The 27,308-nt window shown below is 44.0% G+C and overlaps 1 protein-coding gene across 8 annotated transcripts in view; it reads left to right on the forward strand.

Moving 5' to 3' along the window:
* The window catches only part of SLC4A4 (solute carrier family 4 member 4), an 893,491-nt gene that overhangs the window by 500,185 nt on the left and 365,998 nt on the right, over positions 1–27,308 (forward strand). For all 8 annotated transcript variants that reach the window (XM_078676409.1, XM_078676410.1, XM_078676411.1 and 5 more), the window contains exon 3: positions 12,242–12,427. In XM_078676409.1, coding sequence (XP_078532535.1) covers positions 12,242–12,427 — 186 coding nt within the window. The remainder of the gene's footprint in view (positions 1–12,241; positions 12,428–27,308) is intronic.

Genomic DNA, 27,308 nt, shown 5'->3' on the forward strand with positions numbered 1-27,308 from the left:
TCCATGGGTGTCTGTCAGAGGCGCAACTAGAGCCAAATTTCGGGGGGGGGGGGGGGGGGGAGATTATCTAAGAAAATAATTCGGGGGGGCTGAATCTTTACTCAATAGGCAGGGAGGAGCTGCAGGGGCTCTTAGAACGGTTGAACGACAGCAATGCCTCATTAACCTGTGAAGTGCTCGGGTGCGGCTGTGTGTGTGCCCGGGAAGTGGTTTCATCCCGGGCTGACACATACAATGGGGGGGCTGAAGCCCTTTGAGCCCAATGGGTGTTGCGCGCCTGGTGTCTGTCATGGCACTAGATCTGATTGAAGGGTGTGTGGCTCTTCAGATTCAATACATCACAGCTATGGTTGGTTTGGAGACGTCTCATAGGTGGTAGACACTAATAGCCCTTCATTCAAATCCCGCTTCAGCTATCACAGACTTCTTCCTGACTGTATGGTCTGATAGTGTAATAACTGCCTAATTGAGTGCCCATTCTTGTTAGAGAAATGTTGACTGTTGGTAGGGCAGTAAGACTATTGGGTGCAAGGCACCATAGAGATGGACTTTTAGCATAAGGGGTGCATATTGCGGACGATAGACCATTTGATACTCAGCAAGAGAATTTGCTAATTGCCGACTACTGGCTGATGGGATGCTGGCATATAAGTTTGTGACCACTGGTTAATGGTTAATAGATATTGCTTGATGAAATACATCACTGCTCGATTCAGTGTATTATTCACTGTCACATATGACTTTTTCATGAGAGGTCCACGCGGGGATGGGTGGTGAAATGCCTGATGGGAATGATTATTTGTCAAAAGTGCCTGATCTGGTTTGTATACACAACTCGTACCATTGGTTTCTCTAAAATATATTCATCTTCAACAAAGAAATGTCAGGAGTGCTTAATCAAGGTACAATTGAGCTATTCATGTGTGAAAAATATTCCATACATTTGGCCCCAAACTCTCTTGGTGTTACGGCTTGCCACCCAAACAAACTTTACAGAAAAGGAGCTAAGTGGTGCATGGTTGCTGGCCTTCTCAACAAGTTTCTACAACAAGGTATTTTTCTCAAAACAGAATACTTTTTAAATGAATAATTATATCCCTCAGAAATGTGCCCCGTGTTTGTACAAAATGGTAGAGATTCTATATTAGAAGAATATTTTGCTCTTTTGCTTTGAAAATGATTTGATGTCGTTCCACCAATCCTCCCCCCAACGTATGCAAATATAACCTTACAGCCAGCTGCAGAGAACTTCACCTGTTCTTAAAGGCCCTGAACCCGAGATATAGTCCAGAGCTACCGGTGAGGCCCTATAAGAAGGGGGCGCCTTTTGATGACTGGTATAGCCTGAGGAAGAAACTGCTACAATGCTGTTAGAACATTCCACCGACTGAGTGTAGACTTGTTTAAAATTAAAAAGGGAGAAACAGAAGGGTAAACATTGGACTGTTGAAGCAAAAGGCTTATACTAGCCATTATTAGCCACGAGTCATTTCACTGTCTTCAACTGAGCTCCCAACATTCCAGTGTTATAAGAAGTCTTCGGTTTTGATCATTTGATCAAGAGAAGTTAAACGTGGTCTGGGGTAAGAGTAGTCAATCTTAAAGTATCTAATTACTTTTGTTAAATGTATCCTTTTAGCGCACAGGACAGCTGAAGCTTATACTGAGAGTGAGCATTCAAAAGAAACAGGTCATGGGTTTAGTGAAGAAGGGGTACCAAAACATTTTTTTTCGCTAGGAGGGAAAGCTTTTACTTTTCACATGATTATTACCCATGTAACTCTCCCCATAACAATAACACAAATATCTCAAGCCTAACACAATCCTAGTCTGGGTATTTGCCTTACATGCCAAATTTGACTGTGATACTGTAAAGGAAAAAAATAGACTGACGCTATGAATAGTTTTCGACAGGTTAAAAGACGTACAAAGGCTGTCTCAATTGGATCACGCATCTTAGAGGAGCGGACAACATTGCACTACAGAATTCGCCTTGGAAACCGTCCTCAAGAAAATTGTGGGACTCCCTAGGTACATTCCTTGACTCTTTTGAGCCCCCATGAAAACGAACCTGGTCAAAGAAGCACTCCCTGGTCACTATGAAAGCTCTACCCAAGCAAAGGATTCTAAATGGACCCTACTGGTTGCAGTCAATGTTGCCTTTTCGGGGTCTGCTTGTAGACTTCTGATTGTAGACTTCTTGTGTAACAACGTCCCCGCTGTAAGTCAGACGTAAATAATATGCAATGCAATGCAACTCTCAAGTGCCTGTCCACTATCTCTTCTTTCACCCCTTGCTTTCCTATCCTATTCTGTCCTCTTTCTCTCTTCTACAATGTTAACGACATGTAGGGGTTGGCTAAAAGTCACAATGTAAAAAAAAGCGATTGGAGCAACCTATGCTAACCCGGTAACAGTATTGCTAATGTGTTTTTGTAAAAAACTAATAAAGAAAGTTGAAATGAAAAACAAAACAAAAATAAACTGTACAAATCCACTTTGCGGTATTTTTGCTCCTCCCATAGTAAATAATGTCCTGATTACTTGCCGGAAATCTTCATTACTCATAGTCTTATTGTCATTGACCAAGTTACGAGAAATTAATCACACGTCCTTGACACAGGAAAAACTTCATGCTGAAATGCAAGGCCCACCCACCCTGACCTGGGTGCCCCCCAAGGGGTTGGCATTCTCAGCATTCTTCCAACATTCCAACCTGGTTGTGAAGACCAGACAGGTCAAAAGTAAGGCGGATGGGTTGTCAAGAAAGGGATGCGGACAGTTAGGACTGGGATTAATAGAGATGGCCACAGCGTAATCTGGATATTACCCTAAATCCCTTTCCTTGTCCCTGCCATTACTTGCTGTCTTCTGGATGACTGACGAAAAGTCTTCTTCAAGTCTGGGGAAGTTAAAACCTTCAGCAAGCCACATTCCATTAACTGTTATGATCACATGACTTTTTCTTAAATAAATTGTCGATTCTGCCCCAAAGAGGTGAATCCCTTGGAATGACACTTTTCTGTAAGTTTACACTTGTAGTAACTTTACTACTTTTTCTGATTCACGAACTGTGCGTGGAATTTTACTACTGGTAAAATTACTAATAGTAAAATTACACTCGTAGTTTGTGAATACCAAAACAGTAGTAAAGTTACTAGAGCAAGTGTAAACTTACATAAAAGTGTACGTTTATCTTTGTGAATCAGGCCTATTGGCCTTGTAGAAAGTTCACTACCATTTTTAGGGAATTCGAAAGACCTTGACTTGAAACAGGAGTAAATGACTGTATATGAGTGGGGCCCTTCATTTGTAAAAAACATTATGCGGAAAGAATTGAATGGAATGGAGCCGCAGAAAATGATAACCCTCATTGATTATTACGTTCACTACAAATTGCGGTTTTATTTGTCCCATTGTTTTTCCTATATTGTTATTTGTGCCATGAAATGCGGATGTTAATGCTTGACAATGGGTTGACATTGGCGAATGACATTGGTTTAATGAGTTTTATGCCTTATCAGTAATCTTCCTTATGTTCATTTATCTGCCATATGCCATGTGTGGGTACGAGTATTATATGGGATAATCATTTCTAATTATGAGATGAATGAACATTGCCTGACGTCAGAATAAACTCCGGATGGCAGTGATAATTAGAATTAATGCTTGATTTATTGCCGATCAAGGTGCAGCGTTTGTTTTAGACATGTTGTCCCAGCCTCAACGTATGTAAAGGGCAACACTGTCTCTCCTGTATGTCTCTGACAGGGTGACATGATTGCACAAGCCTTTCATGTTGTGACGTTTTCAAATGATAAAATCAACTTGGTGAAAACGAAGATCAATGCAGGTACAATGCTCATGAAAAGAGCTTTCTCTGGGGGCCCCCCGGCGGCCATGACTCCTATTTCATCAAACCTGAAAAGCATGGCGGCACAATAGCCTCTTTCAAGGCTTACAATTGCAATGTTTCTTTCTTACTCAAAGAACAACAGAAAGGGCGCGGTCTGATTCGGCTGAGCAATGAGCGTGCACTGAAAGCAAGCAATGTTCTTAGAACACAAGTTTGAACCGTCCCTAGAAGATTACTGGGATATCATCACTAAGACGAGTGATAGAAAGCTATATTACCAGCTTAGGGTCGGATCCCTGCCCATAAGAATGTTCACAAAAAATTGGGTAGACCAGGGGGATGAATTTTGTTTCCTGTGCGCGGATCAGAGGGAGTCTATTGGTCATATATCTTTTGCATGTCCTGGCTATGCAGCCCCCCATAAAAAATGGCTTAAACCTATTTGCCAAAACAGCGGCACTCGGGTAGGGCTGCAAGCCCTAAGGATTCTTAGGACTGACACTAGGGAATGCATTGTAATAGCAGTAGCAAAATTCCTGGGGGGGATGTGGACTATTAGGACCACTCTTCTGGCTAGAGGTTGACTGGGTTTATTATTCGGTGTGCTGTTTCTATTTTAATTGATTTCATAGACCCATTTTTAAATACTATTTTAATGAAGTATTGGTTCATGGTAGCAACATCCTTATTTTACTGGCTTATAAACTGTATCATGTGTATATATTTGTGCTATGTAACTATTCTTTTAAATCATTGGTTGTGTAATACTTGATGATGCTATTGTACGTGTGTGTCTTTTATGATGAAATATTCGAAATAAAGACGCATGAACTGAACTGAAAGCAAGCAATCCCAGGTCAGACAATAAATGCGCCGAACTTTGAAGGAAACTTAAACAACAGAAATGCCAAACTTCTATTACAATATATGCTACTGTGTCACAAATTCTGACATTATTTTAGGAACATAATAATGATCTACGACATTTAGCATTGGGCTTGCAAGGCAATCTCTAATGGAGTGCAATATCAAGATATAAGAAATACTATAAAAAAACACTTAGCATATTCATTTCCATATGCTGATCGCTTCCGGCTTGTAATCTTCTCTGAGTGCCTTGGTGACCGATTGAATGGTTGATTTAGAGTTTGGTAGACTGAGGTTACTCTGTTGGGGCGGAGGAAGGCATTGCCCCCCATCCCGAGGGTCCTGTCTGCTAAATCCAGAGTTGCCCTATCAGTGCGCAGACTATTCTTAACATTGACAGAAACCACGGGGACGGTAGTTCCTGTACATATTGTAGAAAGTTTTCGGGTAGTTCTGTCTAACAAGATGGCTGCTCCTTGAACTTTTACAGTTTTTCATTTTTCAAAAACAAACTCCCCAAGCGGGAGTTGTTTTTTGCAAAATAAAAAACGAATAACCCCCAAAATTGGGAGTTTTCTACCATGGTGTACAGAGGTAAAAAAATGTTTTACTGTACTTTACTACCAGGGCAGTTGGTCGGATGGATATCTGACCGCCTGTACTCTGTCGGGCCGTTGAAGGAGTATGTTGGTGACAAAGCCAGAGTGAGCCCCCTCATCAACATACTTTTAGTCCATCAGCTTCTACATGGACCGTGAGTTTGGTGGACCCTATCTGCCGATCTCTAAATCAACCCCTTAATTTCTCTGCATAGGTCTGCCTCATATGATATATGCGATCACTTCACTCGTGAGGATCTGTTCTCTTTTCAAATGTAACCCTTTGACAAAAGAAAGCCTGGTTACTATTTTTATGATCGTTGCTAGGTTTTCAACAGTTTGTTTTGCTGTAATACTTTTTTTCAAGCTATTATTGACTTGGGGCTCTGGCTTATGTTTTTCTCTATTGATTATCTTTTCAAAGTCTCCTTTCCATCTTTTTTGCATTCTTTGCATTCCTGTTTCTTGGCACATTTGCTTGTGATGCTCTCTTTTGGAACACAAGCCTGCCCCTCAATCTGATCCTTGTTATAATTCTTAAAATAGTTCAGAAACAATCTCAAGAAAAGGGGTTGCAGAGCCTTAACCCTGTGGTCACCAATGCCATACTGAACACAAACTAATTCTGCTTAAGAGTGTCAGAGAACAAAAAAAGCTCTCTCTATGTTGCCCTCCTGACAACATGATGACAGTTCTACCCATCAGTTGTTTCTCTTACTCATGCAACGTAGCAAGGGACTTTTCCAGGAGAATCGTGCCCAAGTCTTCCTCTCTGAAGAGGAAGCAGCATCCTTTTTGCTTCATCCGAGGGAAGATCCTGGTGCAGGCAGCTCTCTGGTAATGTGGGATCATGTGCAACCATGTGTTTCCAGTAGGGTTAACGCTAACTCAAGTGACTCTAGGTTAGTAAGGCCCTCCACAGACTACATGTTCTTGGCAGAAGAAACCCCCATTCTGTGGACGTGGATGCTGGTATTGGTCCCTTATCTGCACCTTTAATGCAGCATGTGCATTGTCCAAGCCCTCCATGGTTAGATTTCAAATTGGGATTTTTCCGGCAGCTTTCTTTATGGCAATATTTGAGGAAGTTCCTGATTCTTTTTTATTTGCAATCTACTCTGATTATCCGACTAACATTAACCTCTAATAAGATACTTTTCAAAGGTTGCACACGTAGTCCGTTTTTTGGTCGTGCCTGGGCAGCGCATGCGCTGCTCTCCGAGGTATGCTGTATTGGGTGTATGGGTTTTTGGGGACTTTAGACACGCCCACCATGTTTGTTTGGCCAGTTAGGCTACTTTTAAAAATTCTTTTTCTCTGTTTCGTTACTATTGTTCATCTGTCCCGCTTATCGGTGCTTGGATTCTTCCCAGCGGACATCATCAATTGATTCTTTTGGTTGGCCATCTCTTGACTCCTTGCTCACACCTTCTCCCCTCACGTCATGCGCAAACACAGTGTCCATCCATGTCGTTATCTGGAGAGTGAACATTTAGGCCCCTTTCTACAGGCCACTGGCTTGCTGAAGAACGTCATGGGATCCCATCCGTAAAATCAAGATTAAACAAGCATTTGGAATGCAATAGGTCTCGCATTACTGAAAGTTTGACCTATTAGCATTGCATATATTAATGCAGCACCAATAGCTCAAACTTTCAGTAATGTGAGACCTATTGCATTGCAAATGCTTGTTCAGACTACCTCCATGTTAAAATCCATATAGGGTAAGATTACCTCAGCACATCTGTGCCCAGCCCTGAAGACCTACTAGGAATTATTTGCATTCCACTTTTATCAGCACCAAAAGAACCAACAATAATTGTCCCTGAAGGCACATATCACATCCAGGTCTACTTTGTATCACCACTGGGAGAAAATGTTTTCCACATTTGTTTAGATGTGTTAGGCCATGAAACTGGACATGTGGTATATTAGAACTAGATGCTTTCCTCCACTTTTTTTAACATTGTTTTGTAAATAATTTTGAAAATTAACATAAATGGAAGGTAAATACTTACCTCACATTTTTCAAACTTAAGCAAAGGAGTTTGGTGTGCTCTCTCAATTTCGACATTGCTTTCTTTCATACCCTATTACCAGCCGCGGTCGGTAGTAGGAGTTTCTGCAGAGCGGTGATGTGGGGAGGGGGAGGGGCAGGGTGGGGGGTAGTAATGTAGGGATTACGGAGTTTAACAGGTAAGTAGACATATAATTAAATAAAACGAATTTCGTTGCGCGCACTGCATCGCATTTGGTGATGCAGTGCACGCAACGAAATTAGTTTTATTTATTTATATGTTTACTTACCTGCTAAAGTCCGTAATCCACACATTACTACCTCCCCACCCTGCCCCTCCCCCTCCCCACGTCACCGCCCTGCAGAATCTCCTACTACCGACCGCGGCTGCCTATTACGATCTCTCCATAGTGTCTGGTGGGCACTTCTATCATAATTTCATTGGGCAGGCATTTGACATCTGCACACCTCCAAGACTATTAACTAAGGGCACTGTGCCGGACTTTATATGTCTCAAGAGAATGAGACACTAATGGCCTGATTACGATGTTGGGCGGAATCACGTCCTCCTGACACCGCTATTACAATGCTACCTCACATGGTGCGGTCGCATACTCCCATTTCTCTATGGGAGCTTGTGCTGCGGCCGTAAACCAGCCGCAGCACAAGCTCCCACAGTGAAATGGGAGTTTCTGTTAATACCTGCACTGTGTGGCAGGCACCTCAAGGTGCCTGCCACATGGTGCAGGGATTAACGGGGGGCACCATAGGTCCCCAACTGGGGGCTGTGGAGGAATGGGGGCCCCTCTAGGGGGGCCCCCAAAGTCACTTTCTAACTGGCTTCCCATGTCGGATAGCCCGACATGGAAAACCTGTCCGAAACCAACTTCACAATTCCGAGGGCGAAAACGCTGCCCTTAGTGATTACGATGAGGCCTCCGACTTAGGCTCCTTCAGCCCGTGAGAATCCAACCAGAATGATCGGCTGGTTTCACTTTTGACCGCCGGCATTGTAATGCGGTGCTTGAAAGTGAAACCTATGATGGGGTTAATACTCTTTCCGAGTGCATTAATTACTGTGTAGGGTAGCTGCAAAAGCAGCTCTTTGACAATCCAGGGCAACTGAGACATGGACAGATTCCTCCTGTAGGAAGCAAATATTTCTATGAGCAACTTTCATTTCTCCTCAGAGGGAAAACATGGAAAAATACCCCTTCTGCTTGTGGGCACAAATTGTTCCCATCCTTAATGACCAAAAGGGGGTCACCCTTGAATCCATTGTATTTGTTGTAGGTTACTAAACTGCTTGAATGTCACCAAAGGATATGACGAGCTCTTGTTGTGCAAGGAAGAATTATCGCCGAATCCTGGAACCCTCGCTAAGTTTAGAGAAAATACTGTTTTGCACAATATTGCATCTGCCTGTGTGTCGGGCCCGACACTGCTCTGATGGGTACCCATGGACGGATAGTATTATTATCAGTGGTGGTGCCATAGATGCGAGTGTCTATCATGTTGGCTACAAGAGTAGTGTACAATTCATATGTGAAAGACCGAGTTGTGCTCCTGATGCATTTTGTTTGCTGCACTGATACATGCATTTGAGTTACAAATATGTGAAGTAAATGACATTTTGTGTGGATGAAAAAGAAGGTAGTGATTGAAACTATAGCCTTTATGGGAAGTTTCTTAGTCTTCTGTGTGTATGGCAGAAGCTCTGGGCCTCATTTGGAGTTTGGAGCAATTGAAAATACTCTAATTGCTGGAGGAAACTCTAAATATAGCGCCAGATGTACAACCGTTCTGTTGGAATGGAATGTACAACAGTGTCTCCAACACTTTTTGCAATTCCTAATGGGGTCACTAAAGACCTACCTCATTGATGAGGTAGGTCGCGATTTGCGACCCCTTATGAATCTCACATATCACAGGCATGGTAGCCTGCTGGGGACAGCAGACCACCATGTCTGTGATTGCTTTTTTGAATAAAGCAACTTTTTTTTCCAAATGCGGCCCGTTTTCCTTAAAGGAAATCAGGAAGTGTTGAAAAGAAAAAAATAACGTTTTTCTTTTCATTTTTTAAGGGCAGGCAGTGGGCCATGGGACCACTGCCTGCTCTTTAAAATTGTTTTGGCGTACATTCACAGAAGGGGTCTCCTGGGTACCACTTCCCGTTTACGACTGGCTTACCACATATTTGAAGTATCACAAAACAATCATGCATACCAGTGCGACTCGCTATTAGGAAAGGATACCCTAGGCACGCCCCTTCCTAAATTCAACATGCAAACCCTATTTTGCGAGTCGGAAAATAGGTTGCTGACTCTCAAAATGTTTTAATCATACCACAGCCCTTTTTAACAGTTGCAAACAGGCCGGTTTCCATTTGCTACCGCTAAAAAGGGTCGTACATCTGGCCCATAGAGTGTAATCAACTTGATTAATTTTCTACACATTAATATCCTTATCCTATAGCAAATTCAGTCGGTTCGTTGCACTAAGTATTTAATTCCTCCGAAATTGGAAGATTATCAGCTCCCTTCTAGCTCTAAATGAGGCCCACTGGCTATTATCACCTCTGGTGTGTAGATGTGCCTTAGCAAGGTTGTAGGGAAACGTGTGAGAGTAAACACTACTGCCATTCATGTATGTACCAACAACCTGTCAACATGTGTCTGGTATGTACTTCACAACATTGGAGTATGGGAATGGGCGTTATGCGAGCCACTGTTGTATGTTCTCTGATGTCTACTTTATGGTTTGAGCAGCAATGAATGCGGGTCAGTCTCGATTACTCTTCCTAGGTGTCTATTGGTAGTCACAGGCATTACGCATCTGACCATGGTATTTGGTAGCGGAGTTTAACTGAGATATGAAAGATGATCATTCCAAGAGAAGATTGAGAGAGATTGATTGGCAGATTTGATAATCTAGCAATGCGCTGTTCATACATTACCAAATACAGTCAGGATTCACACTCGTAATAGTGGAGCTGAAGGTACTATCCACACAGAATCGGGCAGTTAAGAAATATATTTATTTGGGTTGGCTTTCTTTCGAGGGTGGACGTCTACCTTCAGGGCCGGACTGGGAAACCAAAGCAACACTGGCAATTTGGTCGGACCAGCCCTGCAGGGGGTAGGTGCAGGTGTGAAGCACTGCCGCTTTTTTACTGGGGGCCTATATTGCAGTACTGATGCAAAACTATCCCCCAGTAAAAAAAAAAAACCACTGTCCCCCACCCCTCCAGCCTCTTGGGGAAGTGCCCGAAGCCCTGCCTGGCCAGTCCGGCCCAGTCTACCCTAGGTGTTCATTTCGCCTTTGTGACAAATTCTCGGTGCAAACAATGTCGCATTTGATGTTTTTCTGCAAATTTGAAGGCCTGCCACATAAATACATCTCATTCGATTATTGGAATTTTTCAAAGATATACGGTAGCTTTATTGTGCTTACAACTCTTACCCTCCACATTTGTTTATTTTGTGGTGATCCGCTCTATAATTAAGGCTATCAAATTAAGATCTGACCTTCAAGATAAGCTTTCAAAATAGAAGTGTTTTGCTGATGTTGATGTATAACTTTGAATGCAATGTTTTCGTATTTATTTTCTTTGTTTTTATTGTTGACTTTAACTGAAATACGCTAACAATGATGATAATGACAATGCTCATGCCTGGTCACTCACTTTTCTCAGTGTTGTTGGTGGTGCTCTTAGCTCCTGGGGCCAGATTGACGAGGGATGGTGGTGTATGTTTGTTTAAATGTTTTTAATAATTTTTTTAACATATTCGATACAGTTAAACATTGGCAATGGCTTTAATCTTGAGATACATACTTAGGCATACAAAGGTATTATAGGCTAGACCAATGCACATTTACAGCTGCAGTCTCTCGCAATTGTGTTAACGAGTCATTGTAGTTCCTACATAGTGCCTGGGTGATGATGTGAGGCTGGGGTGTGCTGGGTTTTCCTAGCCTGCTGAGACGAGGTGACGGGGCTTAGTCTATTCTCTGTCACCATGAGTATTATGAACTTACTTTGCTAGTGTGTGGCCGTGTTCTCAGTCCCTCTCTGGTGGTGGTTAGGTACCGGAGTTGAATCCAGAACTAAACATCTGAGTGCTAAACTGGGGTATTAATGGGGGATCAGTAGGGAAGCATGATGGGAGGAGTGAGCGCAGACGGGAGGGGTCAGTAGGTCCTCCATGACAGCGTGCGTTGCTGTTCTAGAAACCATCTTGCTGTGGTGCGGAGGGGGGGGGGGGGGGGGGGTTGGGGAATTGCCTAGTTTACATCACAGGTTCATGGGCTGTATTTGGTGGCGTAGTTCCTAGGGGAGTGTCTTCGATAGACAAGCGTACTCGCATGGCAGAGCTGCTGGCTGGCGGGGTTGGCGTGATAGATGTCTGTTGGGTATTAGGGGTCTCTGAGGGTTCCACACGCTTGGTGTGCTGGGTGATCTGGTATAGGATTGCGCCCATTCCATAGATTTGTGGTGCTTACTGGTGCCCTTCGTTTCCTCTTCCCGGATCGCATCTTCTTCTGCCGCGCACCATTTTTAATGGCTCCCGCCCAACCTTCCACCGAGGGCCCACCTGGAGTTCTCCAATGCATGGCTATGGCGCTCAATGCTAGGAGTAATAGCAGGGACGTGAAGCGTAGCTGTACCTTATCTATTTTTCGCCTCCGAAACACCCGTGTGCATACCTCCCATGTGTTGATCCCTGGGATAGTGCTGATTAATCTGAGGGTATCGTGGACATACTGCCAATAGTGTTGCAGTGTGGGACACGTCCAGAACATGTGCTGAAAAGTCTGCTGCAGGGGCGGGATGGTGGTGCATGTTGATGAAAAATGAAGATTGTTTCACGTTTCTAATAACCGCTTTTGGTATGCTCGTAGGTCATCACACTGTCTACATTGGAGTCCACGTGCCGAAGAGTTACAGGCGTCGGAGACGTCACAGACGGAAGGCTGGCCACAAGGATAAAAAAGAGCGTGAAAAAAACTCCGATAACAATTCAGATGTTGAGAAATCTGACACAGAAAATGCAGACGACACAAGTGCCAGCATCCTCAAACCCCTCAGTGAGTACACTTTTTCGTCCTGACAGGCACACGTTCCATCCTTAGAGGTTTTGGTCTCTTTTATTGTCCAATTTCATCTCTCGATAGGGATCCAATTCAGCCAGTAATATGTGGTGTTTCTCTTTGAGTTGTGATTCATCATTGGAGCTCATGAAACGAGTCAACAAATGGCTATTGCTGGTTTTTTACCATGGTTAGTTCGGTACTGAACAGAAACTCTGATCAGGAAAAAGACATATAATTATAAGGCTGGAGGGTCCAACTCTGTCTGTGTCCTTGCCAGGTTTTCAGGTCAATCACTCACTATATTAGTGATTCACATTCAGATTGTCTGGAAATGTATTCTATGTGGATTTCCTGGAAATAAGACATGGCACCGGTCCCTTATGGAGCAACGCAGGACACCATAGTCTGAGGCGTCAGATGTTCCACCTGGCTAAATCCACTGATAGAACAAAAAAACACATACTTTGAAGACAGATATTGACTACCAGTTTAATCCAGCCTGCCCGTTTGTTGTGTTCATGATGTGCAGATCATACAGGCCCATCTTATCCTTTGTCGGCAACTTCCATTATCTTAACTGCTGTCCCCCTGGGCGTGATGAGTGTTGTTAGTCGGTTTTCAGAGAACAGCGATGAATCATACCTGGGGATTAAAAATGCATTTCAGGTCAGGTAATCTCTCCTGTAGCACATGCCAGCTGTCTTTATGGCATGAAATAACGAAGCTAATAACTAAATAATCTCTTTATGCAAGTGTTCTCTGCTTGTCGGTAAAGCATCCACAATGCACTGCAGCAAAGCTTCCAAGGTATTGAACTGAGAACACTTTTGAAGTCCCTAAAGAGTCAAGCCATTATTATAGACTTATCTTCCTAAATATAATCAATAACAAAGGTTAGAAACTGGGGGAGAAAAAATAGCAGCACTTTATTAACTTAAGATATTGATAAAGGAGGGATAGGATTTTTCTTCATCTTCTTTAAGTTGCCAATTTGCAATGTAATTCATATCTTTGTATTTTTGCGCAAATGGCACGTCTCCGCGATCGTTTACATGACATTTGCTAGGTTCATGAAAGAGTCTTTCTTCGTGCAATAAGTTCCTTTTCTCTCTACTTCTCTCCTCTGTCAAGAAACAGTGCTCTTTATTTCTTTAGTCAAACAGATAGCAGAGACTCGTGTGTTAACAACATTTTCATCACTTGTTAACTAGCCCATGGCCTAGTGTACCTTTTGAGATGCAGAATCATGAAGGGTACTTTGTCCTTCAACCAACAGTAGGCGCATCGATGCCTCGGCCATTGATAGCACTTGTTTCTGCATCATCCCCGTTGGTTCTCTGTCTGTACATTTAAATTCTAAAGGCTGTTGTGTTTATATTGTCTTAGAGTGATCAAGGGATCTGTTTTTCTCTTCCTACTCTATTTGGGACATAGGGGGTTGTGTCCTAAGCCCGTATGCACCTTTTCTCATTGAACATTACTGTTTGGGAGGTGAGGACTGGTGCAGGCATTAATGCTTTGATCCCTATCTTTGTGTACATTCAAATTCTTACCCTGATCAGCCAACTAAAAGATTGGCACCCATCCCCGTGACTTGAGAATTTGTGGCCAAAACTTTGCTTGCTCATGTGCTGGAGAGGTTAGTAGTTCTTAGAGTGAACTGCCTCTGAAACTAGTACTTTTATTAAACCGGAAACACTGCTCCTTGTAGTGTCGGATCCGCGCTCCATTACAACTGTAAATCTATTTTGATCTCAGTCTCGGGCAAGTGTATTCATTCTTTACAAACGTGCTTAGTACATTTGGCCTTAAGTTGCAGGTATCATATTTGCAGATGTTGTGTGTGGTTCTCCCCACCGTCAGCATCTTTTTTACCATAAGGTTTAGGTTGTGGTCATACTTTGTCACATGGGGTATGGGTCCACAATTTCACCATTGAAATAGCGACCTGCCGATATGACAATAATATTATCTCCAAATGGCACAGTTTATAATAATAAATCTACTTTGACTTTAATTTGTTCAATATTATGGTTGCAATATATCAGCAGGTCGATATTAAAACAGCGAAATTGTGACATACAGCCTCAAATGAAAGCTACACTCTTACATTAAGAAGTATGCTCATCCATTATTTGTCTCCATATCTGTAAATTACTTATTCCGACACTAATTTGGCGGAAAGCCCTTTCCAATACCCAGATGCTGTGGCCCCTGAGCATCAAGCAGCACCAGCTGGGATCTTATCAGGCGATGCATGAACACGGACTCTTATATGTGTTGTATACCTTCAACAACTTAAATACCAACGAAAACATGTAACCTGAGTATTCGGTAAACTGTGAAATGGTCAATACATGCCCTCCTTTGTCCATCCTTAGAATGTCGGCCTCTATGCCTTTAGAATAAATGTCCGTTGGCTTCAACACTCTGCCTCCCCGCCCACCTCTTTACAGAGACTCCAAATATATTTAAGATCATGGAGCGTGCCCTGCTTCTCAATGTCCATTTGGAATTGGGCTGCAGACGACATGCCCCTCTGTTGCTTCTTGTGCATTTCCACTATGCCTACAAGATGCCGCTTCATATACATGCACAGCTACTTCTTGCCAGGCAGATAGGGAAACTGCTCCGTTACTTCCCTTGTTAGCCTTCAGTTACATTTGTTTTACCCTTTGGTGTCTGTAGGGCTGTCATTGGCCCATGTGAGTAGGAACATATTACAGTGCTTGGAAGAGCACCTATCTTGGTGGAGGACTTGAAAAATGTAGAATCTTTATAACCGACAATCTAACTTGGGTGGAAGCTTAGAGTGGGTTACTTGACGCCCCTATCCTACATCTTCCACTATTGTGTTTAATGCCTGGTGAACTTCTTCCCGTCAATAACATTCCTGATTGACTACAAACCAGCATAAGGGAGCATGGGAGGAGGAATGGTCTACTAACTAGACCTACCGACCTGTGTCGCTATTCAGGGGAATATGGCATGGCACTGGCCTTCGAGTGCCAAAGTAGGACTCCATATTCTGAGGTGTCAGATGTTCCACCAACGTTTGTCACCTTTTTAACAAAAAAGCACATATTTTGATATGGAGTACCAGTTCAATCCCGTCTGCCCATTTCCTGTGTGGTCATGGTGTGCAGTCCCGACAGACCCGCCTTATCCTTTGTCACCAACAGCCATTACTTTAACTGCAGTCCCTCCTGGGCGTGATCCGTGTTGTTAGTGGGCTTTCGGAGAATGGCCATGAATCATACCTGGGGATTAAAAATGCCTTTCATGTCAGGTAATCTCTCTTGTAGCAAGTACATTTCAGCTGTCTTCATTGCACAAAATCAATGAAGCTAGCAACTAAATAGGCTCTTTATGTAAGTGTCCTCTCCTTGTTGGTAAACCACCCAAGAGGCACTGCCGAAAAGGTTTAGTTGTATTGAGGTGAGAACACTTTCGCAGTCCTAAAGAGTCAAGCCCATTACTACAGACCTATCTGCCAAAGTATAGTCAAAAACAAAGGTTAAGAAACTGGAGGAGAAAAAAATAATAGCACTGTAATAACTTCAGAAATTGATAATGTAGAGATAGTGTTTTTCTTCTTTCTTAACTTTAAGATGCTGGTTTGCAATGTAATTCAACTGATTGCATTTTTGCCAACACATGATCATTTACATGCCATTTGCTAGGTTCATGAAATACATTATGTCTTTTTAGATTCTGTGTGCTTTACTTTTCTTTCTATTTCTCAGCACTGACATACAACAGTGCTCGTTATTTCTTAAGCCAAACAGATGTGTATCTTTTAGGATGCAGAATCATAAAGTGTGTTTTGTCCTTTCACCAACAGTAGGTACCTCACTGTCTCAGCCGTTGGCATCCCTTGTACTTGCATCATCTGCCCAGGCTCTCTCTTCCACCCTCACATTCTAGTTCTGATCAATTAGCTAAAAGATTGGTACCTATCCCTGTAACATTAGAATTTATAGAGAAAACTTAATTTTCTCACGTGCTGGAGAGGTCGGCTATTGATGGTAGTGAAGTGACTTTAGAAGGAAATAAAATGTAGTACTTTTATAAAGCAGGAACACTGCTCCTTGTAGGGCGTGGTCTAAACTCCATCACAACTGGAAATGTATTTTTACCTCAGTCTAGAACATATATATTAATTATTCACAAATTTGCTTAGTAAAGTTGCTCTTAGTTCGTGGACATCATATTTGCAGATATTGTGAATGGGGATACCCACTATTAGCATATTTTTAGTCATAAGAATACGGATGTGGCCGTTATTTGCTCGATTGTGGCATAGTTCCACAATATTCCCATTGAAGTTGCGACCTTCTGAGATGACAATAATATGGACTCTAAAGCAAGGTCATCATAGCGTAGTTTCATTTTTCCTTCGATTTTCACGATTAATTAAAATCATAGCAAACATTAACAATAAAAAAAGCACCCATAATTGAAAAAAAAACTGTATCGTGCATATTACAGAATATACCACTGTGCACTATCACAAGATTAATAATATAAAAAAAGAAGCTGCAAAAAAAACGTACGTAATTGCAGCAGCGGTAAATCATGCATCATACAGTTTATAAAAGTCAATATTATGATAACAAGAAATCAGCAAATTAGTATTTCAACTGCAATATTGTGATGTACAGCCTCACATGAAAGCTCACTCTTATATTCCAAACTATGCTCATCAATTACATGTCCTCGTATCAGTAAATTACTTACTGCACAGCTACCTCTTGTCAGGATGGTAGGAAAACTGCTCTTCGCCTTTTGTTTTTAATGTCGGTGGACTTCTTCCCATCAATATAATTTCTGATTGACTACAAACCAGCAGAAGAGAACATGGGAGGAGATGTGACCTTGTGGCTAGACCTGCCGACCTTGGAACATTGGGAACCAGATCCAACACCAGTCTCTCTTCACCATCCTGAGATTCTGGGCAAATACAGTGTAATGTCTATCGGGGTGGCGAAGGACATTACATCTGCCATCCCAAGGGTACTCTACCTCCCAAGTTTAGAGTTGCCTGCCTGCCAGTGGACAACTCTGTACATTGAAAGGAACCACCATCCTGTTGGTTCCTTTCATTGGGCAAAACGTTCGGTGTATGTTCAACATCTGTTTTGACAGACTTACACCAAAGTTTCCCCCTCAAAAAATCTAAATTTTATTAAAAAAAACAAAAAAACAATGGCTCTCACATCCTGGGAGTTTTCTCCATGGGTGTGGGTGGGGGTAATTATTATTTTTTCCTGTCATTCCTGTCATTCACTGCCTAGTGGTGAGGGACAGGAAAAAAATGTCATTAAACCGTCCACCCTAAATAGCACGAATGGTGTTATGTCCTTTCTCTGATGACACCCACTCCATTGCTCCTGGCTCTGACGACTCCTGTTCCAAATATCCGCATTACCCACGAATCACTCTGTTATTCAGAGTCCGTATTCAGTTAGGGGTAGCATTTCAATGTGTTGCCTGATATCCTGAGAGTGAATCTTTGCACTTGAATGTCCAGACCAACATTTGACCCCCCCTGTACAAGATGCAAAAGCTATGAGTTTTTTTCTGTGCTCCTTCATGCGCCTTCACATCACAGCAGTTGAAGTTAGTGAGATTTTAAAACCAGGAGAGCGGTCAGGATTTAAAATGGTTCTTCGTATCTTTGCTAACTTTTTCCCATTGCTCTCTTCTTAGCATTGATTATTTAAGTAAGCCTTTTTGCCTGGATCCCCTTCTGTTATTGAGTTCACTTCATCAGGACATTAACTCTCTCTTGTGCATGCCAACAAGTGCCAGCACCTATGGAGATTTTCAAAAGAGGCTGTTGGTCACCCAAGGGTTAAAATAGGCAAGAGTTCAAGGAGGGGGTGTAGAGAGTCTTACAATGTACAGGTGCCATCAGGAAGTAGTTGATGATCCCCATGGGGAAAGGGGAGTAAAAAAGCATGATTAATTTGAGTTAATTCAAGATTTGGGATGTCTAATGCCCCTACTCTAAATGTGAGACTTATGTGCTACTGGTTCAAAGGTACCAGAATATCCTTTGTTTTTCAAAATTTGGCAGATAACTAAATCTTCCGCCACTGTATGTTTTGTACCTTTTGTACCAAAAAGCAAACAAGATACAAAGTTATTTTAATGTCTTATTCGCGTAGGCACTGGTCAGGCTACTGAATAAAATGGCAGCACACCTCCCATCGATGATCACTACAACTGCAAAACTCTACACATGCAGAACTGCAAACTACTGCTGCGCGCGTGCAGCATTGCTTCCACTGCACCAGTGCAATTCTACAACACCACACCTGCACAACTCTGCTTCTGTAACACTACATCTACGCGACTGCAGCCTTACTGCACTCGATAATTGCCAAACGGCAAGCAACTTACAATGAGCCAACTCTACAACTGCACATCTTTTCTACGATAACCGCACTACAACCGCCCAGCTCGAGGATACAAATCTACAGAACAACAACACAACTCCATAACTCCAGCGCTACTTTAAGAGTTACACATGTACAACACTACAATTTTTCAGTTGCATGTCTCCAACATTACTGTTCTGCAGTGGCAGGTCTGCAGCTCTACATCTGGAACCCTGAAATGCCAATCTACAATTGATTCTCTAGACCACTGCATGACAGCTCTACAAATGCAGCACAACACAACTACAGCACTATTCCTCTGCAGCACTACAGTACAATGCTGCATTTACAACAGCCGCACCGCTCGATTAGCAAATGTAACACTACAGTTCAAACTTATAATTACAACGATAGCATTACAGTATTAAGACTACATCGCTTTTACAACATGTACAAAATAATAATAATAATAATCCACATTTGTAAAGCGCACAATCACCCGTAAGGGTCTCTAGGCGCTGGGGGCCGTCGGGAAGATTAAGCGAGCTATTGCCCAGAGTCACATGGTGCTGGGTTAACCTGCCGCCGGAGCCGGGGATCGAACCCTGATCCCCAGATTCCAGCGTCAGTCGCCCTGGCCGCGGCGCCACACCTCTCCCACTCAATCAGATTCCCTCAGCAAGTGGTTTATTGGTGTGCATTTACATGAGCTGTAACACTACAATTACAACTACAGCTCTACAGTTACAACTGCACAATTATAATAGCTGCAGCATTAAAATGCTAAACAAGCACAACAATGCCACATCTGCTTTTCCATTGTATCAAAGAGTCGATTTTTAAGGCCTAATTATGAGTTTGGCAATGTGGCAGCAGGCTGCAACATCAGCACCCCGCTGCCACACACGTACTGAGACCGCCCGCCGTATTCCGACTGGAATCTAAGTCGAGCCGTCCTGCTTTGGCGGTCCCACAGCGGTGCTGTGTTCAGGTTCATATGTGTTCCGTAGCAAGGCATCCCCTTGGGACCGCCAAAGTGCATTCCTGCATGGCATGGACTGTGAAGTGCATGCAGACAGGGGGTCACATGTTCATACCCTGGCCTTGAGGCAACAGGGGACCCTGTAGGGCCCTCTTTGTTTTCTCAACACCACACTTTTCACGGCAGGCTCACCATCATGAAAACTGTGGTGGTGAGGAAACTCGTAATATGCTTGGCGGTGCTGCAGCGGCCCCACCAGCATATTGCGAGGCTCAGACTGCAACAAGACTTCCAGGGATCGCCGATCCCTGGCAGTAGCAGTGTCTCATGGTGGTCCGACCATCCAACTTGGAATACGGGTTGGACTGCCGGAGTGGCGGTAGCCGCACTGCCAACATGGGTTTGGCGGCCCATCATAATTAGGCCCTTAGTGTCCATTAGTTCTCACCACCAGCCACGTGTAACCACACTAGCGAGAGGGCCCATTTTAGCGTGCCTTCAGGTGTATTTGTGCAGTGTGATTTTATCTCACAGCATGGTCTAATCCCTTTTGATCAGGTTTTATTTCTGAATGTTCTTTCAGTATCACTGTATGTACCATCAAAGTGCAGTGGAAATGTTTTCTTACTCTAGGCCCTGATCTGCTGTACCTGTTGCGTTGGTCAATGCCTAACACAGATTGCTTTGAATAGCAGCATGAACTGCATTGCATTTTGTTTAGAATTGTAATGTGCCCTGCCTACACAAGCACTCACAGGAATAAAAATGTTTAACGGAATATTAGTGTTAAATTCTGGTCTGCATGGTCCCCTAATTTCGTGGGGCGCCCTAGCAACTGCCCAGCGTGCCCATGCGTTAAGACGGCACTGATCCTATCTATGGTTAGACCTCAGTGAGCAGACCAAGATTTCTAATTCAAGATGATGGCAAGGGGCAGGACCCATGCTGGGAGGTTAGACCTTGGCATTCCACAACAGAGCATTCCATTTAGTAGGGTGAATACCCAATTTTGAGATACTAAGCTTCAGAGGTAGGGAGAGGATGTGGTTTACAGGCTAAACTACAGGTATGGGCCCTGGCTTCTAAGCCCAGCTTTAGCACTTAACTGAAAATGATGTGATCCTTGGTAGAAAGTTCAATCTCAATCTGCCTAAAATTATAAATTTGCTAAATGAGATAAAACTAGAAGTATGTCAGATGTTACTTAATTGGTTTTAAAACATGTGTAAACCTCCATTAATGAAAATACAGCTACTGCTCTTTCAAATGTTCAAAATATGAAAATAATCATAAGGACGAACTACCCCCCACCGACACCCTCTTTCCTTTGCCCTTCCACAGAGAAATAGGTAAGGACGGTTTGAGGTGCGACATCTGTAGGAACAGTGAAACAGGCACTCCGTGTATACCCCCAAAAACACTTAGGGGCTCATTAGGATGGCGGACGGACTTGCGTCCGTCCGCCACCCTAGAGTAGGAGGGACCGTCCGCATGGGCTGCGGCGGTCCCTCCGTGCAAATTAGGATGTGACCGCCACCCTGGCGGTCACATCCTGGATATTTAACATTGCGGCGGGTGCAGCTTCAAGCTGCACCCGCCGCAATGTTAAAAAAGCATACATTGCATATGTATGCAGCAAGCAGCAGGCACCGCGCGGTGCCTGCCGCTTGCTGCATACATATGCAGGGGGGTACCATAGGTACCCCCCATGTGCACCCCCCACCCCCCTTCACCCAGGGGGCCCGCAACGGGCCCCCGCAGTGAAGCACCGTATGCTTTTACACGGCGGAATATCCGCCGTGTAAAAGCATTTCTTTCTGTGCATCCTAATATGGTGGACGGTGTCTGAGAGACACCGTCACCATATTACAGCTTTTCCGCCGCGGTTGTAAGCCAACCGCGGCGGAAAAGCTGCGGACGGAAACCAGGACCCACCAGCCATGCTAATGTGGCGGTGGGTCTTTGGTGGGTCCGCTGCGGTTTTTCCGCATCCTCCGGGCCGGCGGTGGCTTCCGCCGGCCCAGAGGATGCGGAAAAACCGCAATCCTAATGAGCCCCTTAATACAGAAGTAAAGTATCATGGGCAGGGAAATGGAAAGGGGGGGGGGGGCTGTGATCAAAAGGATGATTTAAGATACAAAGTTAGTGTGTCTTATTTTCTTTCTGTGTAGCGCTGTGGTTTTAAAATTATCCAGTCTTCTCAGAGCACATAGTGAAGAAAGTACGTTTTTTGTGCGGGGGAAAGGGCCTTGGAAGACACAGCAAAGAAACTGTGATTTATGCTCGCCTCCACGCATGAAATGGAAACTGTTTCAGGGAGCTGAGGCCAGGACCGATAAATATGAAGCTGAAACCCTTCCAAGAGTAGTTCCGTTTGCACTTGGTGGGCTGACCTCGCTGTGAGGACAACACAAGCGCGGCCTTAATTCTGAGGCAAATCTGTTTTAGTAGCCCCCCCGAAATTTGGACTCTGTCAAGGGCTGACAGAAAGTGGGGGGCGCCTGAACTCGGGACAGAGCGTCCCTGGCCACCCGGTAAGGTGCAGTGTGACCCACCATGGGGGGGAAATGCAGTGCTTTAGCCAAAAAGAACGAGAGAGAAACGTAAACACGGACGGAAGCACCACACTGTGAAACCGGCAACGAATAGCACTGGAAAGTGGCCAAACTAGATGTTTCTGCGTGGCTGGCCAGAGATGGGACACTGCAGTGAGGCTTGGATTATTATGAGCGTTCTCTGTCTTCCTGGGTTCATATCAGTACCTGTCTAGTCCAGGGACAGCGCCTGGTGTGGAGTCCCATGGTATGTTGTCCTTTCTTGAAAAAACCCGAGGTACTGTTCATGGTATGTGCAGGAAAACAAGGCCCGCGGCGCTGCGCTTTCATTGGCTGAGTTCATTGAAAACTCGCAAGGCGGCTTCTCAGCAGTCTGCTTGGCAGCCCTGGCCGGAGGAGTCACGTGGCTTGCAGTTTCTGCATGATGCCTCGTGCTGAGAGTGTATTCATGCTGACCTAAGCAAATCCCATCATTTTCCCTTGCAATGTCCCGCAGATATCTTAGCAGGCTTCTTACAGTGCAATACTTAAAACGTCTTCAGCGGACATTTTTTTTTTTTTTTCTGTTCAAAATATTTTTATTGAATTTTATAATAGCATCATTCTGTTTTTGACATCCTAAACGATCACACTGTCTCTGTCTGTAAACCTGGTCGCCTGGAGTGCCTGTGCACGAATAACACAACGTGTGCCTCTTTTTGATGCCTAGGTGAAGTACTGGTACCCAGAGCTTTAAGTTGGCCGGGTCTCACCGGGTCTGAGCACCGGCAGTTTTTTTAAGGGAGCCCTTGAAACAGGTCACTATCGGGCTCTGTTTTGTGCCCTGGCACAGGCGGTCCGTTTTTTTCCAGACTGAAGTAACAGCAGGCACATGGATGTGCGCATGGTGAGCATTGTAGAGGAAGGGAAATCCTTTAAAGAAAGTAATTTTCTCTCTGGATTTATTTTCCTTCTCTTTTTGAAACTCTGGAGTAGCTACATTTGTGTGGTGTCACCAGGGCTTCAAGTGGAAGTTTCTCAATATTATATACAAGCCATAGTTGCTGCTTATTAATCTTATGCTACTTGCACCCATTGACAAAGCCAATAGTCCTGACTTGTTGGTATGATGTGACTTGTTGTATCACATATCTGGATGCAATGACAGAAACAGCAAAATACCAGTCGGGCGGCACACTATGCTAAACACAGATCTTTAGCTTTCGTGTTTTTAAGCCACGCCGCTAATTACATTGACCATGGCCCTTTGAGAAACCCACCAGTGTTGTTATCCCACTTAAAGCCCTGCTGGTAGCCTTTTGGTTGGCAGCTAGTCTTATAAAGTCTTTGCCAGACCGAGATTACTGATTTGCAGACTCCATGTCACCATAGTCTGCCTTGCAGAAAGCCAATCTCTCTTTCCTTCCTCACAGATCAGCAAAGTAGTCATCAAAAGAGAACATTTTTCATACTAAATAAGAAAACCAAAGAACTTGACAACAGTAGCAAATTAATCCAGACTTGAGTCCTGTGCTCGCTGTGTCCTGGGGGCTCAAGCGAAAGCCGAAGAAGAAGGCCCAACAAGGCCGAAACACATCCGAGTTGCAGTTATTCGTGTTCATTGGTGACATGGCTGAATAGTTTGGGGATTGCTGTGGCAAGACTAGTTTGCCTTTTGTTGGTCCTTGTCTGTAATAGCTGAGCCAAGCTAAAAACAACGGAATGAACTGTGTTCAGAGTAGATACCGGTAGTCCACATTGATTCAGCAGTAGAAAAAGCGTTTTTTTTACAATCAAGAATACATTTTATGCTACTTCATTTTTCTGAGTTTGTTAGAAGTCTAATTTGTGTTGACCATTTTTTTAGTAGTCTTATTTGCATAAGTAGTAAGGCCCATTACCACTTCTCCCTCGCTTCAGCTCTTACGTCTCACTCCTGAATATAAGTATGTTTATGTATATGTATATGTTGGGAGGCGAATGTCCCCTGAATGGTAAACAGACGTGTTCCCCTGGTCTCAGTGCCTGGCTGCATGTGGATCTGGTATCCTGACTTTTACTTCTGCCCTCTGGCATCAAGCTAATTTAGCGTGTGCGGAGAGGCCTCGGCCTGTCCATGGTAATGCAAGTGGTCGTGTGACACAGGTTTGGCAGTAGGACTTGTGTGTGCGTTTGTGAGAGAGAGAGAGAGCAAGAGAGAGACAGAGAGAGACAGAGAGAAAGAGCCTGAGAATTGAAGTCTGTGGAACCATTTTGAAAGCCCCTGACTGTAACATGATACAAGCTGGAAGGTGACAATACCATCCTCAAGTGGTGGTAGTGTATTGCCTGCAATCCTGTCGCTGGACAGAGACACTGAAGTGAGGAGGATGGAAACAGGACTACCTTTAGCAATTCCATGAAGATTTTGTTACCAAGAGATTTCTGATTAGTGCTTGCTCAGCACTGCCATTTGGTAGATGGTTGTTATGAGGGGTCGGACTGCTGTTTTTGTGGTTCCAGTTAAGGAAGTTTCTAAGCCAAGCATGCCCTTTTGTATTTCTCTGACTGCTGTTTCAGGAAAGCTGATGACTACCAGACACAAACAATTCACACTTCATTGTGGGTGCTCTTTCTTGGAGCCAGCCCCAGCACTACCGGCTGCGAGAATGTTAGTGCCTGGAGAGCAGCTTGGGAAGGCCACATGCAGGAGAACCAAACCTAATGGTTCTGAAGCTTGAGATAGTCGATCTGCATTCTCTGTCTGGAAAATGTGTATAAAAGTGGCATGTAAACCACTCCACTTATTTCCAGGTCCAAGTTATTTTTGGCCAAGGAAATGAGTGCTCTGCAGAGGAATCAAAGAGTTCCTGTGTGACCAGGACTAGTATCTGCCTCACAGCCAGTCTCCCACAGGTGAGGGGACATTACCTGAAGTCAGCATTTTTGCTGGAGGAGCTGAAGGTCTGCTTAAAGAGCCTAGAAACCTGCCTGCTGAGAGGTTGTAAAAGGGTGCCTGGTTGTGCAGGAGCAAAGACTGTCCTGGAGGAAAGGCTCATGTGTTTCATACGAGGTGAACCCCAGGGAAAGTTGACAAACTGAGAGAGTGCGTTAGGTGACTTTGCTATGAAAAGATCCCCTTGGCCTCTCTGCAGTTCACGAGGTGTGCTGTAGTAAGTGCACAGCTGACCAAGATGGCAACCACTGAGCCGGGCTCTGCCGCAAAACCCACCTCCTTGAATTTGCCTTGTAACGCCATCCAGAAAAGCTGCCACAGTAGCCCATAGCAAATAGCCCACACTGGTAAGGTGGGAGGGTGCAATATCATCCACCACACACCTGTTACTGTCGAGAGCAACTTTCAGAGCTTAGCATGAAAGTCCACAGGCAAATCTGGTGTGTCTGCTAGAGACTGTAGTTTGATACTAAGGAACAATAAACTGTTGAACTGAGCAAAATATTGAAACTAGTGAACACATCTCAGCAAACTGCATGTGAACTCAATCCAGCCTAAATTCGTACCAGACTGGGGACCATAATAGCTGGAATCATTGCCATAGCGTGAAGGAAGACAATTGCATGGAATGGATGGAGTTGAAATGCCTCACTGATAAGACGCAGCATTCTGCAACCCCGTATGCAGTATCCTTAGAATTATAAGAGGGGACTGCAGTGCAGAGTTTTAACACTTGCACTAGAAGGTGAGTTCCTAAATGCAGACACTTGGCCGTTGTCTTCATACTTCTTGAGTGATATCTTACTAAAAAGTTGTGGATTGTTCACTCATAGCATAAAGGAAAGGAAACAGGCTTCAAAGTCTACCCTTCCAATGAAGGGATGCAAACTCCCTTCAAAGTCCACCCTTCCAATGAAGGGAGGAAACTGACTTCAATTCCACCCTTCCAATGAAGCAAACTCACTTCGGAGTCCATCCTTCCACTGAAGGGATGGAAACTGACTTCAAAGTCTGCTCTGGGTTCTATAACCATTTAGGGTCTGTGGTCTCTTCGGGATGCAAGAAGATCATCAATTTGTTGGGAGCTGAGGGCAGTTTAATCAGCAGCACAGGACTTCCTGAGTACCCTGGCAGTACCTGCATTACTAATTAGGATGGAGAACCTAGTGACTGAAACCTAGGTAAACTGGAATGAGGATGAGATCTAAATCTGAGGACCAGAAATTTCTAAAATGATCAGAGCAGGCACTGTATTACATATGATCTTTTTCTGGACAGGAGATGGACAGGCCCCATTTGGAGAAGTGTGGCTCAATGGTTAGAGCGGCAGACCCTGATGCAGAGGTCTAGCCCGGGACCAGGGTTCAATTCCCCGCCTCGGCGGGTCTTGGGCTAAAAAATTCCACAGACCTGATAATTCTCGCCTCGGTGCCTATTCCAATCATGGAGTCCCACTCTGCAACTCTGGGCAATAGCTTGCTTAATCTCCCCAACAGTCCCCACAACGCTAAGGATGCTTGGCCTCCACCTTGGGGGTGCCCAGGAGTGGACACCTCACAAGGAAAGCCAGGATGGGTTCCACAGCAGTATTTGTACAAGCGCCTTGAGACCCTTGCGGGTGAGTAGTGCGCTATACAAGCATCAATTTACAAGTATCAATTTACAATTTACATTTTGTATAATCAAAGGGTATTTCAGGCTTTGCGGTAAGAGTCTGTGGGCCACTCTAGTGTTGGATTCCTCTGCTCCATCTCATGGCAGTTTGGTGAGAATTACTGCATTCTCTTCCCTCTTCTCCTCTCAGGTGGCCAGTATAGACTTTCTGGCAACTTCAACGCTTGCAAGGAATGGCTTGGAGACGGAACTGTTTAGTCTTCGATGCAACAGAAATGTAATTTTAAAGGAGAAGGCACAAGCCTTATGGCAGTCCTGCAGAACTTATGCTCCGCTCTCGTGACGTTGGAAGGTGATTTAGGATCCACCTCTGCAAGAGAACAGATTTTCAGTTGTCGGATAACCTCTAGGTCACATTTAGGCC

Source organism: Lissotriton helveticus, chromosome 2_1, assembly GCF_964261635.1.
Source record: "Lissotriton helveticus chromosome 2_1, aLisHel1.1, whole genome shotgun sequence".
NCBI classification, from domain to species: domain Eukaryota; kingdom Metazoa; phylum Chordata; class Amphibia; order Caudata; family Salamandridae; genus Lissotriton; species Lissotriton helveticus.